Below are 18,921 nucleotides of genomic sequence, written 5' to 3' on the forward strand. Positions count from 1 at the left end.
CCAGCACTCCTACAGCCCGAGTGGTCTCTCGTGCCCGCTACAAGAGCCACTAGATTTTAACTTTTTTTTACGTGTAACAAACGTAATCAAATTCGGTGCGGTGGTTTCCAAGAAAAATTGAGAGTCACTTTAGCATACGCCAAAGAGGGTGAATGCGAAAGCTTGCGCACTCGAGAGACGCTTTGCTCTAATTAACACCAAAGGTCGTGGGTTCGCTTCCAACCAAAAGTTAAGGGTGGTACTCCCACGGAAGGTCGTGGGTTCGAGCGCCGGAATTGCCTCCCTTTTAATTTCCCCCTTTTTTTGGCATGATCAGCAGCATCGAAGGCAGCTGTGGAAGAAGACGATGACGACGATGAACGCACGAGCAGTGGCACGAGCGCATCTCTGCACGAGGCGAGATCACATGACCTTCTCTACCGCACGCCGCGTTTTTAAAGGCCGCTGTGTGACGAGGCATTTCGCCTTAGGAACGATTTCTCTGTTCCTATTTATTTAGATACGAGCCCACGCGCCAAAGCTCGCCCGTAAACCTGACAAAAAAAATAGTTGACTCCGAACCGGAAATAAGGACAATGGGCCTTTTAGGTTAAAAAACCCATGCCGTAAAGGGGTACCATTGCGTTGCTCTCGAGTTCCGAATTTCTCAGGATAGTTCAAGCAGCTTTTAAACGAAAAATCGCGAACATAGCCAGGAAACATTCGGGGGCTATTTACAGTGACATCAAGGCGTTTGATTTCTTCTGTTGGCTCCAAGGGCAGCAATGCAGATTGTCCTCCTGCTGTCACGCAACCGATGGGTGACTAGGTTATATATACACAGTCCAACTAAAACGATATATGCAGATTCGCTCCAGCCAATTAGATTCGCTGGTCGCGCAGCTGCTATCGCCTTCGTTGTCGTCGACTTCCACAGCTGGCTGCGATGGCGCTCATCGTGCTAGTCTTCCCATACTGCCCCTTCCCTCTGCGAAGCCGCTGACGCCACTGGACCACCGCCAGTCGGCGCGGTGATTTCGGTCTCGAATTCGTTGCCTGAATATATCGCCAAGTGAAAAGACGCATACAGGTGCGCTCAAATTTCGCGTTAGGGAGTATTGTAATAGTCGGACATGTTTAGATCGCATCACTTAAACGCCCGTTCCTTCGCTGAGCGTCGGTGTGCCTCGCCGGCGTAACCGAGCGAATGCGGTGCGCAGCAGGCAACGAAAGAAGCCGAGAGGGAAGACAGCGCGAGGAGGAAAGCGGAGGAGGAGGCTACAGTAAAAGCATAAGGCGGGAAACGGAGGAGGAGAGTGCTGAGAAATGGAGAGGAGGAAAGCAGAAGGCTGCGATAGCGAAGACAGCGCGAGGAAGAAGGAGGAGGAGGAGGCTACAGTGAAAGTATAAGGCGGGAAGCGGAGGAGGAGAGTCCGGCAAAAGGGAGAGGAGGTAAGCAGAAGGCTGCGATAGCGAAGACAGCGCGAGGAGGAAAGCGGAGGAGGAGGCTACACTGAAAGCAATCCCTGACACACACATGCGCACGGAGAGAGAGAGAGAGAGCAAGAGAGGAAATGATAAATGACAGAGAGAGAGAAGGATAAATGAAAGGCAGGCAGGTTAACCTGAACTCAGCCCGGTCTGTTACCTTGCACTGGGGGAACAGAAAATTGGAGAAAAAGGTTAAGAGAGCGGACACTCAAAGGGCGTTCGTACTAGTGGTCATCTGCCGCAAAGTCGTTCACGCGGGGTGACGCCCGACAAAGGGGTATCTCTTTTTTTTTGGCGAAGGCCCCTTGCTCAAAGGGGAGGCATCCGAACTTCTTTATGGACCCGAAGCGCTAAACTCGTTCGCGGCTCTTCAACAGCACAAAACTTGACGAAACATGGTGGTGCCGTATTAATAATATGTGTTTGAAAAAAAAAGCTATTTTATATTTAGCAGTGATGTCATTTTCAGCAAGTACACTAATTAGTTAACGTTTCATCAGTTTCAGTTTACCAAACGCGGCGCTTTGTGCTTCGCTGCTCAGATCACTGAAAGCATATAAAGGGCACCAAGTCATGCCATGCGTCAGTGGCGAAACTCCTTTTAATTAGAGGTTCTTTGGCCTAAAAGAAAAGGGTTCCCGTCAAAGGACTTTTGCTCACCAGTGTCTCAGGTATATTACTCTAATCAACCGCCGCTTATCTGATCTACGCATCATATGACCAGCCCATATAACTCAACTTCCTCCCCTTCATCTCAATCATGGAATATGAGCTACACTTATCTACTCCCCAATCCATATCTGCCCTTCGCTTGTCCGTCACGTCCAAGTTCCAACACTCGTTGCGCGGTACTTCAGGTGCTTCCAAGATTCTTCGTTATTCATTCATTGTCCCACTGTTCGCTGTGGGCAGAATGGCGGATTCGGCCATTACGACCGGAGAAGCCAGAAGACGTAGGACTCCTGAATTTTTTTTTTAAGCGGCGAGAGATGTATAGGGTGTCCCAGCTAACGTTAACCAAGCTGTTCCGCGAAAAAAAAAAAGATTTAGAAGCACGATGAAAAATACGATCTTAAGAACTATGGTGTTATCAAAACACAGGCGACTGAACACTGTAGGTCTTGCAAATGTATCTTGCACTCTCTGTCTAAATGTTCTTTTTTTCGTTGAACAGGTTTGATAACGTTAGCTGGGACCGACAGTCTAAAGCTGGAACCGCATGGCGCGTTTTTCGCGAGCGAAAAACGCGACGGGCGGCAAACGCCCGCGTTGCCGCCGACGCGCGAGCACCCGTACGAAAAAAAAGGAGCGGCGCTTTCGCGCCGCGTTTTCCGGGTTGCCAGACAACATAACTCTCAACGACATGTATTGTCTCTGTTACCGCATATATAATATGCCCTTAAACTTACAGAACACTACAATAAAAATAATCTGAGTGTAATTAGACAGCGACGTTTCTTTGCGAGGTGCATTTATCAAGCTTAATTTCAAGCAGCAATATAGTGTGCGAAACTGCGACTATGTACCTTCCGCATGCTGAAAAGCCGCTGCTTGTTTACAACTTCACATATAAAAAGGAGGGTCGGCCGTTTACTACCGAGCAGAAGAGGCGACTGCTACTATTAAGGGGGATGCTGATACTGAAGCAAGAAAAAATGCGGGTCAGTAGGTACATGTGGGTGCGGGCTGCCTGGTTGAGAAGAGAGCGAGCACCATAACACTGGTATTATTAGCAAATTGTCTTGCCAGTATTAGCGATGAGACGCGACGCTTCTCCACTTTAGTTATTAGGGCCTCGTTGAAGGTTGCTTTGTTCATTTTAGGTGAACACGATGCGCGAACGAAATCACGGTAGCACACGTTTTCCTTGACGCGCGCGCCAGTTCTGCCGAGAGAAAAAAAAGTTCCGCCAAGGAGGTTCCGTCGAGATGCGCAGAGACTAGGGCCATCTGGTGGCAAAAAATAACCAAAATGTCATGTGACCAAATGCCACGTGACTTACCTGAACTCTGGTTGGTGGACGCGCCCGCGCGACGCGTTTTTTTCTACTCCGAGCAGCAGCACGCGGCGGCGCGATTTCGTGATGGATCCTGCTGGGCACGCGTCAAAATGACGCGCGCGTCCCACCATCCGCGCGTCAATCGCGCCTGAAATCGCGCCATGCGGTTCCGCCTTAAGACAGAAAGCAAGATCATAAGAGCCATACAGATGCATCGGTGTATCGCGTCGACCTAGCTGTGTTCAGATATGTTCGGTCGGGCAATGTACGGTGACCGTTTTCAACTTTGATAAGAAAAATATATATTTTGCTGTCCGAGTACCAGGAAAAACAAAATCGATATTAGTTTCGCGAGTGAATATATATCTCTTCACGAAAAAAAAAATATGGAAACGCCAGGCCAGTCAGAAGTTGGGAACTTTTTTGTGTGTGATTTTTTTCCGAACCCGCATTTTGGATAACTCCCAAAGAAAGAAGTGTTGTGGCTACCACTCCAAAAATATGCACTGATAGATTGCAGGTCAATAGCATCGATTTTCATTCATTATTAGAGTATCACCGATATCGTGAGGAGAAAGAAAAATCAGGAAAACAGTACGTTGCACAAGATTGGCCAAAGTCGAGATTTCTCTTTTTAGAGCGCAGTTCTTAAGCTGGAACCGCATGGCGCGTTTTTCGCGAGCGAAAAACGCGACGGGCGGCAAACGCCCGCGTTGCCGCCGACGCGCGAGCACCCGTACGAAAAAAAAGGAGCGGCGCTTTCGCGCCGCGTTTTCCGGGTTGCCAGACAACATAACTCTCAACGACATGTATTGTCTCTTTTACCGCATATATAATATGCCCTTAAACTTACAGAGCACAACAATAAAAATAATCTGAGTGTAATTAGACAGCGACATTTCTTTCCGAGGTGTATTTATCAAGCTTAATTTCAAGCAGCAATATTGTGTGCGAAACTGCGACTATGTACCTTTCGCATGCTGAGAAGCCGCTGCTTGTTTACAAATTCACATATAAAAAGGAGGGTCGGCTAAAGCCCCTGGGCTTTAGGGTCGGCCGCTTACTACCGAGCAGAAGAGGCGACTGCTACTATTAAGGGGGATGCTGATACTGAAGCAAGAAAAAATGCGGGTCAGTAGGTACATGTGGATGCGGGCTGCCTGGTTGAGAAGAGAGCGAGCACCATACACTGGTATTATTAGCAAATTGTCTTGCCAGTATTAGCGATGAGACGCGACGATTCTCCACTTTAGTTATTAGGGCCTCGTTGAAGGTTGCTTTGTTCATTTTAGGTGGACACGATGCTCGAACCAACACGATGCGCGAACGAAATCACGGTAGCACATGTTTTCCTTGACGCGCGCGCCAGTTCTGCCGAGAGAAAAAAAAAGTTCCGCCAAAGAGGTTCCGTCGAGATGCGCAGAGACTAGGGCCATCTGGTGGCAAAAAAATAACCAAAATGTCATGTGACCAAATGCCACGTGACTTACCTGAACTCTGATTGGTGGATGCGCCCGCGCGACGCGTTTTTTTCTACTCCGAGCAGCTGCACGCGGCGGCGCGATTTCGTGATGGATCCTGCTGGGCACGCGTCAAAATGACGCGCGCGTCCCACCATCCGCGCGTCAATCGCGCCTGAAATCGCGCCATGCGGTTCCGCCTTTAGGCGCGAGTGCCTGGTTCGAGCGTCGGCGTCGGCGTCGGCGTCGGCGTAACCGCTTGAACGCGCTCCTGCCACTGCTTGTATGTTCGTCGTCGCCTTCTTCCACAGCTGGCTCCGATGCCCCTCGTCATGCCAGCGTTCCCGTACTGCCCCTCCCTCTGCGAAGGCGCTGAGGGGCACTCACCCACTGCCAGTCGGTGCAGTGATATCGCTCTCAAATTCTTTGCCTCAAGATATCGCGAAATGAAAACACGTACACTGCTGCGCTCAAATTTTGCATTAGGGAGTATCGTAACGTCGGACATTTTTTTCTTTCGAATTTATTTCGTTTTATAAATTAATTTCCTAATGGCGATCCGTCTTACGTGATGAAGGGCCTGTTTTCCTCGTTGGGTAAGCATAGAAATGCTTACGCATTTAAATGTGCGGTCAGGCTTCTTCCCGCTTGCGCCAGTGGGAGGAGTGGGGGGGGGGGGGGCGGGGCGGTCCTTAGTCCAGCACTCCTGCGGCCCGAGCGGTCTGCCGTGCCCGCTACAAGAGTCACTACATTTTAACTTTCTGTTTACATGTAACCAGCCTAATCAAATTCGGTGCGGTGGTTTCCAAGAAATATAGAGTCACGTTAGCATACGCCAAAGAGGGTGAAGGCGAAAGCTTGCGCGCTCGAGAGACACTTTGCCCTAATTAACACCAAAGGTCGTCGGTTCGACTCCAACAAAAAGTTAAGGATGCTACTGCCCCGGAAGGTTGTGGGTTCGAGCGCCGGAATTAACTCCATTTTAATTTCCCCCTTTTTTGGCGTGATGAGCTGCACCGAAGGCAGCTGTGGAAGAAGACGATGACGAACGATGAACGCACGAGCAGTGGCACGAGCGCATCTCTGCACGAGACGAGATCACGTGACTTTCTCTACCGCACGCCGCGTTTTTTAAGGCCGCCGTGTGATGAGGCATTTCGCCTTAGGAACGATTTCTCTGTTCCTATTTATTTAGATACGAGCCCACGCGCCAAAGCTTGCTCGTAAAGCTGACGAAAAAAATAGTTGACTCCGAACCGGAAATGAGGACAATGGGCCTTTTAGGTTAAAAGACACATGCCGTAGAGGGGTGCATTTGCTATGCTCTCGTGTTTCGAATTTCTCAGAATAGTTCAAACAGTTTTCTTAACGAAAAATCGCGAACATAGCCAGGAAACATTCGGGGGCTATTTGGAATGACATCAAGGCGTTTGATTTGTGCTGTTGGCTCCAAGGGCAGTAGGAGATGGCTGGCTATTTTCCGGGTGTCACCATAGAGAAAGAAATTCAACAAGAGGGGACACTCTTCAAAAACTGGCAACAGGAAACACGTCACGCCTAGTTTCAACAACAACCGTTAGTTGACGCGAGCATCAGAAAAAAAGAATGTGAAATAAACTTCCACACAACGTTTTATCTTTTTTATTCCTTCCCACTAAAAGTGAAAATGTTTTGCGTATAAATGAACTTGTACTTTGCAACTTTTTGTTGCGTTGCCTAGCAACAAGCTAGCGGCACGCCAGACGCGCGCATACGTCATGCGCCAGACAAGCCGCATGAGTGAGCGAGGCCGGTCGTACGTGCGAAGCTCGCCTGCTCGGCGACCCGTCTGTTTTGGACATAGCCCATTTTTTGGGGGGCTCCCGGCCTTCTCTATGCTTCTCTTGCGTATCGTCTGCATTTCGACACGGCACCACTGTACTACTGGACTACGGCAAGGTGAGAAATTGTGTTTGACAGTGTGCGGCGTATTTTAAGCACATCTAGGCTTAGTTCGAGTGGCGCAGTTAGCGAAAAACAGCTCCGCCGTCCTGACGCAGTTAATTTGAGTTAATGCCTCGTCCTGGGAGATGTTTGCGACGCTTTCTGTGAGCCCCAACATTACTGCAACTTATATCGGTAGTTTTTGGGCACGCTTGCCGCGCCCGGCTTATTGACGCAGTAAGGGAAAACCGGCTCGGCCGTGTGACGCATTTGCGCGTGTACTACATGCGTGTACTACGTCGTAGCGCCTAAGACAGACAAGTTTTCGCGCATTCTGTGGTCCCCAACATTATTTTATCTAGCGTCGTTATATTTGGGGTAGTTTAGAAGCACGGTTGCCGCGCCCGGCTTATTGACGCAGTTAGCGAAAAGCAGCTCGGCTATGTGCCGCAGTTGGTTTCGCGTGTACTGAATCTTACTGGTAGAAGTTCGTGACGCATTCTCTGACCCGAAAAAGTATTGTAATTTATTTGGTAACTTTTTGGGATATCTTGAGGCTTTCTCGCCGCGCCTGGGGTTGTGAAGCTGTTAGCAAAAAAGCAAGCCAGCCGTAGTGAGTGAGTTTTGCGTGTACTGAATTTTAGTGGGACAAGCTTGTGACGCACTTTATAGCCCTGCAACAACATATACCTTATTTCGGTACTCACGCTTCTCGAAAACGCGACGAGCGATTGCCGAGAGTGATAACACGGGAGTGTTGCATGCGCCGGCAGGACGCGTAAAAGATAACACGGAGGAGCTCAAGAACATGCCATTTATGTGTTCTGAGCGACTGAAAACAGGCTTTGCACCTACGAGTCTGACTTGAGTGCGATTAGAAGGCATTCTTCGAGCGTGTAACATGGTATGGCTGAGCCTGTGTTGTAGCCACCTTTATGTACTTGGCGTACCGTCCTGTCGACTGAGGCCAAGTTGTTTTGGAAACGCGCAGTCACCCGTGTATTTGTGCACTTAAATAATGCCCGGGAAAGGAGGGGTGCTTGAATATCGGATGTTCAGATTTTATGGCATTGTCTTTGCTGCGAAATGTACGTAAAACTGAATTTATCTGTTATGCCGCTCATTCAACACTCACGCACGTTTCGCCTCTACACGCAATACTCCTGTTAGGTCAATATACCGAAATGATACATGCTTGTAATTTACTTTCTTTCAGCTGTTGGCATCCGGTGGAGCATCGTACGGCAACGAGTGCTGCTTACCTGGTGCCGCAACTTTGGATGAGTGCAGAAGAAGCCCGGAGCGAGCATTTATATAGAGCAAAATAAACATTTCATCATTTCAGAAGACGTCTTTCGTTTTCTTTATGAAATTGCACCTGACAGATTCGGTACAGTCTTGTAAAGGTCAATCGCAATCATTTCTACTTAATAACGAAACGATTCCACGCCAAGGCCACGCGAGGTTCAGCAGAAGCGAAAAAAAAAAAATGAATGCCGTGCCGAGCAGCGGAGCCAGCGCGGCGGGTACCAACTGGTGTTCAAAACGCGCGCGCCCAAAACCGAAACCGGAAGAAGTCAACAACATCCGCTTGGGGTGTTACAGTCAATTCGGCCGCTGGGCTCTATGGGAGTGTCCGCTCTTGTTGAAATTTCTTTCTCTATGGTGTCACAGGACCGATTGGTGACGAGGTTATTTGTACACGGAAACGAAATTTGCAGATACGCCATAGAGAAAGGGATTGAAACAAGAGCGTGCACTCGGCGAAAATTGGAAACAGGAAACACGTCACGCTATACTTCTAACATCGACGAATTGGGGCCGCGAGCATCGAGAAAAAGAAGAATGTGAAATGAGAGTAACAGTTGTTTTATTTTTTTATTTTTTCCCGGAAAAATTAAAAATATCTACGTATAAATTAAATTAAACTTTGCGGCTTACTTCCGTTGCCTAGGGACAGGCGAACCGGCGAATGATGAGCCAGACATGAGCCAAATGTTTACGTCATTCGCCAGACTCAACGCCGAAGCGAGAGCGACCGGCCGCGCATCTGAGCGTTGGATTGTTCGGGCACCCGTCTGCCTGTTTTTCTATTTTGGGATTTAGCCTGGTTTGGTGGCCTCCCGGCGAATTATTGCGTTCATTCGGAACTTCGACATGGCAGCACTGCACGATTGGACTACGGCAAGGTGAGAAACTTTGTTCGACAGTCTGCGACGCACTTCAAGCAATTAGGCTTTTTTGCCCGGCAACTAGGCTAGACTTGTGACGCAGTTAACGAAAAACAGCGTGGCCGTCGTGGAGCAGTTAATTTGAATTAAGGAATCGTACTGGGAGATGTTTGCGACGCTTCCTATAAGCCCCAATATTGTTTTACCTAATTTCGGTAGTTTTTGGGGACGCTGTTAGATATGGCGCCGTTTCCTGAGGCTACTTCGAGTTCCCCAGACCACATCGGATGGCAGCACAGCTAATTGAGGAATGCAGAAGCAGGAAGCGCATTCCAGAGAAGCGGCCGAGCAAACAAGTTTAAGGCAACAAGTTTACGTGCCAACAAGTTCGTGCGCCGCCGGGATTAGCAGGTGGGCATCCGACAATGAAGCAGGTGCAGCCCTCCCCTTCTCCTCGTTCGAAGTGCATTGCCAGTCTGCGAGGCAAGACCGCAGCAAGCCGCCAGGTGTGACACCACGACACGGGCGCCTACCATTGGCTGAAAGTGGCGTCATCGGAGTGGACTCTCCCATTGGTCAAACATGACGTGACTTACAGTGCTCGAAGGGTTTATAAGAAGCCTTCCAGAGAGACCTGAGGATTTCTGGGATATGCCCTGACTCCCTGATTCACCTCTCTCGAACTTCTTGCCGCGGGCCGCAGCGTCCGAGTTGCTGCCGGCCCGTAATGACAGTACGACTGTTAATTGACGCTCACCTCTCTGTACATAATGTAAAATAAATCATCCCAAGTTTGGAGTTTTCATCCCGAAGTCCCGTCCCACAACCCCTACATCTGGTTGGCAGCGGTAGGATCGCCTCCGAATGCATCAGCTGGTGGCAGCGCTACGGATCAACCTTCGTCGAGAGAGATCCTAAGGAACCGGGAAGAGCGAAGAAGAGAGAGCTTTCGTCGAAAGAGGTCCGAAGAGACTGGGAGTATCGAAGAAGAAGCGAGCCTTCGACCCAGGGAGTCCGGAAGGAACCGGGAACAGCGGACAAATGAACCGGATGGCAGGGTGCTGCAACCGTAAGTGAGCGCGTGGTTTTTTTCCTTATGATTCGCCAGACTCAAAGGTTGTGTGTTCAATTTTGATAGTTCTGGGAATCGGGAATTTGTTGCATTGTGTGTTTGCACAAATTAATTAAGGAAAACAGTTTTAACCACCTGTCGGGGCAGCTGCCATGGATCTTAGAAGGTTGACGAGGTTGGACTTGTTGTTGGTGTGCGACGATTTGGGAGTTGAGGCGGACGAACGGATGGAGACGCCAGCTATCATAAAGGCGATTAACGATAGTGGCAATGATCACAAAAGCATTGAGCTTGCTTGGGAAGTGATACAGGAGCCACGGGAGCGAGAGCGTCGTGTACGTTTGCGAGCGCGTCGTGAACTTAGGAGTGAGCTTAAGCGTGAAGAACGCGAGAATGAACGGAAGCAGGAGCTTCAAGAACTTACTCTTAGGAGTCAGCGTCACGAACGTGAGAAGGCACGCGAACGTGAGAATCAACGTAAGCTTGAGCAAGAGGAAAAGTATGAGAGAGAGAAGGCAGCACTGATCAAAGAGATACAGTATTGTGATCAGTTATTGGCACAGAGACAACGGCTGTCTGAGAATTCTGTAGGTAGTACAGAGCGAAAGAATGAGGAAGTGTCTAGCGGACTTTCGCCAAAAGCCGACGAGAAGTGTAGTGCCTGTGAGATTGGCTGCCGATTCATAAGTGAAGGGAAAAGGCTAGCTGCTAACGATGCCTTAGTGGCAACAGAGGCCGTTAAAGGCCGCAAGGAGAGCGACGAGGTGCTGTGCCAACAGATGACTGTAGAGACAGCTAGGCCAGCTGCGAACAAATTGGCACAGTTACCGAGCGTGTGCGTCGCTGATAATGTTAGCGAGGTTGCTAGCGAGGAAAAGGGTACTTCTGACCCGACAGAAGCGAGCACCCATGTCAGGCCAGAGGTGCGTGCAGAAGTGAAGTGCGAACTGGGTGATGCAGTTGAGAGTAGTTCTCGGGGTGGCGAGCTCCGTAGCTCACGAGAGAACAACTGCATTGTTCAGGGATCGGTGCGGCTCTCCGCCAGTCTAGATAGCCTAGAGAGGGATGATTCAGTTGATAATCATTCGGACTGTGCGCGTGAGACAGTGATCGATACCGACGGGCTGTGTGCCGATGCACAGCGTGCGCTGGGCAATGTAGCAGAGGGCAGTTCGCAAGAGTGCGAGTTGTCTAACTCGAGTAAAGCCTGCTGCATTGTTCCAGAGTCGGTTGAGCTGTCCGCCAGTCGAGGCAGAGCGAGTGTTGATTTTAGTGAGAATCACTCAGACTGTGCGGGTAAGAGGCCGATCCGGGCCGACGAAATGTGTACCGGCCAGCACGAAGCACGAGAAGGCGACATGAAAGCGAGTGCAAAGAGAAAGCGCCGTAAAAAGAAGCGCGGTAGAGACCGAAAGTCGGTAATTAATGTAGCGCCGCCAAAGATCTCGAGAAACCCAAAAGGGCAGGGCGCGAGGAAGAAGGTGCGGTCGTCTAGGACGATGTTGACGCATCGAAAACGTTCAAGCCACCGGTCAAAGGGGGACCGCGAAGAATGTTCTGCACGGACGCGGACAAAGGGCACGAGGCAGTTAAGCTCCTCGTCGTTCCGTAGTTCTTTTCACAGCTCAGCGTGCAGTTCGAAGAAACGCAAGGTGGCAGGACGAGACCAGGTGGGGAGTGGCGACGCGGTCAATCGAGTTTGTGTTGAAAGCGGGGCGCGAGGATGCAAATTGGCAGGAGACCGTAACGTCTTGGGGGAGCTGATAGTTAGTCAGCCCTTTTGTTGTCTCTCGGCAGCCAGAGTAGCTTTCAAGCCGCGACCACCGCGAGGACGGCTCAGAGTATGAGTCAGACATAAGCGTTTGGAAAGGGAGGCGAAGAGCCCTTCCGTAGAAATGGAGTGTCTTGTTTTTTTTATTTTTGAGCATCGGAAAATTTCGCGATTTGAGACTAGAGTTTCTTTCAATGTGTAAGGTTTGAGCTTTGTTTATGTTTTGGTTTGAGAAAGCTCCGAGATTTGAAAGACGCGTTTGTGTAAACATGTAGTCTCGCGAGATGCTCATTAATAAGTAGATAGGCTTTTTTTTGTGTGTGTGAGTAACCTGAAGGTCAAGGTTATCGTCGAAAGGCCTATGGTAAAGCGCGTGTGTTATTTAACCTTCTTTCTTTTTAAGCGTTTTTGAATTTTCTAAGGTTAAGCGCGTAGATTTTCAGTGAGTGCATGATTTGCACGGAGAAGCGTTCTTAGTGCCATTAGCGCGTGTCCTGTGTGGACGGAAGGAAGCAGACTTTATGACTGGGTTGCTAGTGTGTGTGTGAGGGCAGCCATGTATTCTGACTTCTTTAGTGAACGTGCGTGGAAAGAGTTAGTAGAGGACGCATCATTTTAAGAGTTCTGCGGAGTGTGTAAGTCCCGCGAGTTTAATTGTTCGTTTACGTCACGTGTCCTGTAGGACTTTCAGGGAAGAAATGTGAGTAAGCGTAAATGAAAAGATTGCCTACAACGCAAGTACGCGTTCTGTTTAGTGACCACAAGGTTAGTGCGCTTGTGATTACGTACTTGTGAGGTTGACCAGATTGTTCAGTGGCACCATTACGTGCGATATGTACGCCACTGCGATAGATCGGAAACATGCTGTTCGTGTAGTTAGGCCACTTAAGTTATGGTCGGCTGTTTTCATTTGTTGTTTGCATCGTCAACGACCCTTTTGTTTTGCAGCAACAATAATAGTCTGGTCTTGTCGGCAATCGAGGAGAAATGGATAGCTGTTTGGAAGGGTGGTTACAACTGTTTTGTCGAAATTGGGGAACTAAAAGATCAGGGTTCATTTTGACTCAGTAATAGCCTGGCGAGTCAGGGGTGAAGAGCCTGCGCTTACACGTGGGGCAGCGCTGTGTTATTTGGTTTGTTTGACGTATGTTCTCCAGGGCCCAGGATCCCGAGGGTTGTCAAACGTGGCTCGACCCCAGTACCCTGCAGCTTCTTTCAGCGTTCCTCATGGCCAGCGAATTGAGTTCACCGGCCATTCAGAACTACCGGGGCGAGGACGAGCTGTTAGATATGGCGCCGTTTCCTGAGGCTACTTCGAGTTCCCCAGACCACATCGGATGGCAGCACAGCTAATTGAGAAATGCAGAAGCAGGAAGCGCATTCCAGAGAAGCGGCCGAGCAAACAAGTTTAAGGCAACAAGTTTACGTGCCAACAAGTTCGTGCGCCGCCGGGATTAGCAGGTGGGCATCCGACAATGAAGCAGGTGCAGCCCTCCCCTTCTCCTCGTTCGAAGTGCATTGCCAGTCTGCGAGGCAAGACCGCAGCAAGCCGCCAGGTGTGACACCACGACACGGGCGCCTACCATTGGCTGAAAGTGGCGTCATCGGAGTGGACTCTCCCATTGGTCAAACATGACGTGACTTACAGTGCTCGAAGGGTTTATAAGAAGCCTTCCAGAGAGACCTGAGGATTTCTGGGATATGCCCTGACTCCCTGATTCACCTCTCTCGAACTTCTTGCCGCGGGCCGCAGCGTCCGAGTTGCTGCCGGCCCGTAATGACAGTACGACTGTTAATTGACGCTCACCTCTCTGTACATAATGTAGAATAAACCACTCTCAAGTTTGTGGTTTCCATCCCGGAGTCCGTCCTTCAACCCCTACAACGCTAGTCGCACAGGGTGCTGTGACGCAGTTTCGCGTTTACTGAATTTTACTACAAGTTTTGGCGCTTTCTCTGACTGCCAACATTATTGAAACTAATTTCATAACTTTTTGGGCTAGCTTTCGAGCGCAGTGGGCGCGCCTGGCGCTGTGACTCGGTTAGAGAAAATCAGCTCAGCCGTGGTGCACGGTTTCGCGCTTTAATGCACTGACAAGTTCATGGCGCTTTTCTTTCTCTGACGCCCAACATTGTTGAAAATTATTTGCGATACTTTTATGTTATGAGGCCCGCTTGTCGCGCCCGTTGTGACGCAGCGAAAAGCAGCTCGGCCGTGGTGACAGTTTGGCGCGATCTGAATCTTATTCCGACAAATTTGTCGCAATTTTTATGTCCCCGCAACAATTTAAGCCTTCTTTCGGTACCCACGCTTGTCGAAAACGCGACGAGCAAGCGTGAAGAGTGATAACACGGGAGTGCGTTGCTTTCGCCTGCAGAACGCACTAGTGATAAGCCAAGGAGCTCAAACGCCAGGAACTAGTAACTCGAAAATTCTGTCTTTTGAACGGCACCCACGCATTTTGTCGTGAGTGCGAGTAGAAGGAATTCTGCGAGCGTCCAGAATGCTCTGGTTGAGAGCCTGTGTTGTGGCCACCTCTGTGTATTCGTAGCGTACTATCGCGTCGGTTGTAGCCAAGTTAGCGAAACGCGCCGTTGCCCGCGCATTCGTGCTATTAAAGTGCAAGAAATAAGTATTGGGACTGGGGGAATGCTTGGAATTAGAATGTGTTTGTGGTATGTACAGTATTACTTTGGATGAGTCGGGTATTTTCTACGCCGTGTGCGTAAATACGAACTGCTTTTGTTGTAATGCCGCCCACTCACCACTTTCGCACGCTTCGCCTCTACAGGCATTATTCTTAGATGTTAATACCAAAATAACGCTTGTAATTTTTTCAGCTCACGTCGTCTGGTGGAGCTTCCTGCGGAAGCTGCTGCTGCTTACCTGGTGCCACAACGCCGGATGAATCCACAAAAAGCCCACGACGAGCATCTACAAAAAATAAAATAAACGTTAATTTTTCTACATTTCACAAGGTGTCTTACGTCTTTATGAAATTGCACGTGGCACATATTCAATGGAGGCTTGAGAAGATCGTTCGCAATCAATTTTACTCAATAAAATAATTTGCAAATATTTATTAAATAAAAAATATGTAAATAAATATTTGCTGCAAAAGCAAAAAACAAAACGAAAAAAAACGGAGCCGGCGTGACGCGCACCATCTAGAATTCAAAACGCGCGCGCACAAAACCGAAACCGGAAGTGTGCTTCAGGTTTTAACATCCACGGCTTGGTGCGCTGCAGTCAATTCGGCCGCTAGGCTCTATCGGAGTGTCCGCTCTTGTTGTATTCCTTTCTCTATGGTTATATATACACAGTCCAACTAAAACGAAATTTGCAGATCCGCTGCAGCCAATTAGATTCGCTGGTCACGCAACTGCTCTGGCTTTCGTTGTCATCGACTTCCACAGCTGGCTGCGATGCCGCTCATCGTGCTAGTCTTCCCATACTGCCCCTCTGCGAAGGCGCTGGCGCCACTGGACCACCGCCAGTCGGTGCGGTGATTTCGGTCTCGAATTCGTTGCCTCAATATATAGCCAAATGAAAAGACGCATACAGGTGCGCTCAAATTTCGCGTTAGGGAGTATTGTAATAGTCGGACATGTTTAGATCGCATCACTTAAACGCCCGTTCCTTCGCTGAGCGTCGGTGTGCCTCGCCGGCGTAACCGAGCGAATGCGGAGCGCAGCAGGGAACGAAAGAAGCCGAGAGGGAAGACAGCGCGAGGAGGAAAGCGGAGGAGGAGGCTACAGTGAAAGCATAAGGCGGAAAGCGGAGGAGGAGAGTCCGGAAAAAAGGGAGAGGAGGGAAGCAGAAGGCTGCGATAGCGAAGACAGCGCGAGGAGGAAAGTGGAGGAGGAGGCCACAGTGAAAGCATAAGGCGGAAAGCGGAGGAGGAGAGTCCGGAAAAAGGGAGAGGAGGGAAGCAGAAGGCTGCGATAGCGAAGACAGCGCGAGGAGAAAAGCGGAGGAGGAGGCCACAGTGAAAGCATAAGGCGGAAAGCGGAGGAGGAGAGTCCGGAATAAAGGGAGAGGAGGGAAGCAGAAGGCTGCGATAGCGAAGACAGCGCGAGGAGGAAAGTGGAGGAGGCCACAGTGAAAGCATAAGGCGGGAAGCGGAGGAGGGGAGTCCGGAAAAAAGGGAGAGGAGGGAAGCAGAAGGCTGCGATAGCGAAGACAGCGCGAGGAGGAAAGTGGAGGAGGAGGCTACAGTGAAAGCATAAGGCGGAAAGCGGAGGAGGAGAGTCCGGAAAAAAGGGAGAGGAGGGATGCAGAAGGCTGCGATAGCGAAGACAGCGCGAGGAGAAAAGCGGAGGAGGAGGCCACAGTGAAAGCATAAAGCGGAAAGCGGAGGAGGAGAGTCCGGAAAAAGGGAGAGGAGGGAAGCAGAAGGCTGCGATAGCGAAGACAGCGCGAGGAGGAAAGCGGAGGAGGAGGCTACAGTGAAAGCATAAGGCGGAAAGCGGAGAAGGAGAGTCCGGAAAAAGGGAGAGGAGGGAAGCAGAAGGCTGCGATAGCGAAGACAGCGCGAGGAGAAAAGCGGAGGAGGAGGCCACAGTGAAAGCAATCCCTGACACACACATACGCACAGAGAGAGAGAGAAAGCAAGAGAGGAAAGGATAAATGAAAGAGAGAGAGAAGGATAAATGAAAGGCAGGCAGGTTAACCTGAACTCAGCCTGGTTGGTTACCTTGCACTGGGGGAACAGAAAATTGGAGAAAAAGGTTAAGAGAGCGCACACTCAAAAAGCGTTCGTACTAGGGGTCATCTGCCGCAAAGTCGTTCACGAGGGGTGACGCCCGACAAAGGGGTATCTCTTTGTTTTCGCGAAGGCCCCTTGCTCAAAGGGGAGGAATCGGAACTTCTTTATGGACCCGAAGCGCTAAACACGTTCGCGGCTATTCAACAACACAAAACTTGACGAAACACGGTGGTGCCTTATTAATAATGTTAGTGTTTGAAAAAAGTAACTATATTATATTTACTAGTGACGCAATTTAAGCAAGTACACTATTTAGTTAACGTTTCGCCAGTCTCTAACAAACGCAGTGCCCTGTGCTTTGCTCCGTAGCTCACTGAAAGCATATAAAGGACACCATGTCATGCCTTGAATCAGTGACGAAACTTCTTTTAATTAGAGGTTCTTTGGTCTAAAAGAAAGGGTTCACGTCAAAGGGCTTTAGCTCACTAGTGTGTAAGGGATATTACTCTAATCAACCGCCGCTTATCTGATCTACGCATTATATGACCAGCCCATACAACTCGACTTCCTCCCCTTCATCTCAATCATGGAATATCAGCTACACTTATCTACTCTCCAATCCATATCTGCCCTTCTCTTGTCCGTCACGTCCAAGCTCCAGCACTCGTTGCGCGGTCCTTCAGGTGCTTCCCAAGCTTTTTCGTTATTCATTCAATGTCCCACTGTTCGCAACGGGCAGAATGGCGGATTCCGCCATTACGACCGGAGAAGCCAGAAGACGTAGGACTCCAGAATTTTTTTTTTTAAGCGGCGGGAGATATATAGGGTGTCCCAGCTAACGTTAGCCAAGCTATTCCACACACAAAAAAAAAAGATTTAGAAGCATGATGCAAGATACGATCTTAAGAACTATGGTGTTGTCAGAACACAGGCGACTGAGCACTGTAGGTCTTATAAAAGTACCTCTCATTCTTTGTTCTAAATGTTTTTTTTCGTTGAACATGTTTGATAACGTTAGCTGGGACCGACAGTCTAAGACAGAAAGCAATATCATAAGAGGCATACAGATACATCGGTGTATCGCGTCGAGCTGGGTGTGTTGAGATATGTGCGGTCAGGCAGTGAACGGTGACCATTTTCAGCTTTAATAAGAAAAATATATATTTTGCTGTCCGAGTACCAGGAAAAACAAAATCGATGGTAGTTTCGCGAGTGGATATATATATATATATATATATATATATATATATATATATATATATATATATATATATATATATATATATATGTCTTCGCGAAAAAAAAAATATGGAAGCGCCAGGCCAGTGAGAAGTTGGGAACTTAGTCCTTAGTCCAGCACTCCTGCGGCCCGAGTGGTCTGCCGTGCACGTTACAAAAGTCACTAGATTTTAACTTTTTTTTTACATGTAACAAACCTAATCAAATTCGGTGCGGTGGTTTCCAAGAAAAATTGAGAGTCACTTTAGCACACGCCTAAGAGCGTGAAGGCGAAAGCTTGCGCGCTCGAGAGACACTTTGCCCTAATTAACACCAACGGTCGTCGGTTCGACTCCAACCAAAAGTTAAGGGTGCTACTCCCACGGAAGATCGTGGCTTCGAGTGCCGGAATTAACTCCATTTTAATTCTCTCCCCCCGCCCCCTTTTTGGCATGATGAGTGGCATCGAAGCCAGCTGTGGAAGAAGATGATGACGACTATGAACGCACGAGCAGTGGCACGAGCGCATCTCTGCACGAGGCGAGATCACGTGACTTTCTCTACCGCATGCCGCGTTTCTTATGACCGCCGTTTGATGAGGCATTTCGCCTTAGGAACGATTTCTCTGTTCCTATTTATTTAGATACGAGCGCACGCGCCAAAGCTCACTCGTAAACCTCATGAAAAAAATAGTTAACACTGAACCGGAAATAGGGACAATGGGCATTATAAGTTAAAAGACCCATGCCGTAAAGGGGTGCCTTTGCTATACTCTCTTGTTCCGAATTTATCAGGATATTTCAAACAGTTCTTAAACGAAAAATCTCGAACATAGCCAGGAAACATTCGGGGGCTATTTAGGATGACATCAAAGCGCTTGATTTGAACTGTCGGCTTCAAGGGTAGTATGATGAAGCATGTCATCTTTCTCATGAAGACAACAAACACGCCTTGCTCTCCTGCCAGGTAGCAAAAACGTTCTGGACGTTGTTGAGTAATGCGTATGCCTCTTTAGAGATCAAAAGGTTTGTTGACCGAGGACCATGCCCGCATAACCACGTGCTTCGGCTCTTGATTGCAGTAGGGTTCTTCGTCCTGTGGGAGAACAGGGGGCTGGCTGTTAATCAG

General features: G+C 49.1%; 1 protein-coding gene across 8 annotated transcripts in view; it reads right to left on the minus strand.

Annotated features, from left to right (window-relative positions):
* Positions 1-18,921, minus strand: part of LOC135896394 (ninein-like protein) — a 523,367-nt gene that overhangs the window by 197,378 nt on the left and 307,068 nt on the right. For 7 of the 8 annotated variants that reach the window (XM_070521837.1, XM_070521836.1, XM_070521834.1 and 4 more), the window contains one exon: positions 14,754-14,801. The exons of the other annotated variant lie outside the window; for it this stretch is intronic. In XM_070521837.1, coding sequence (XP_070377938.1) covers positions 14,754-14,801 — 48 coding nt within the window. The remainder of the gene's footprint in view (positions 1-14,753; positions 14,802-18,921) is intronic. 8 annotated transcript variants of the gene reach the window in all.

The sequence above is a fragment of the Dermacentor albipictus genome, chromosome 7 (genome assembly GCF_038994185.2).
Source record: "Dermacentor albipictus isolate Rhodes 1998 colony chromosome 7, USDA_Dalb.pri_finalv2, whole genome shotgun sequence".
NCBI classification, from domain to species: domain Eukaryota; kingdom Metazoa; phylum Arthropoda; class Arachnida; order Ixodida; family Ixodidae; genus Dermacentor; species Dermacentor albipictus.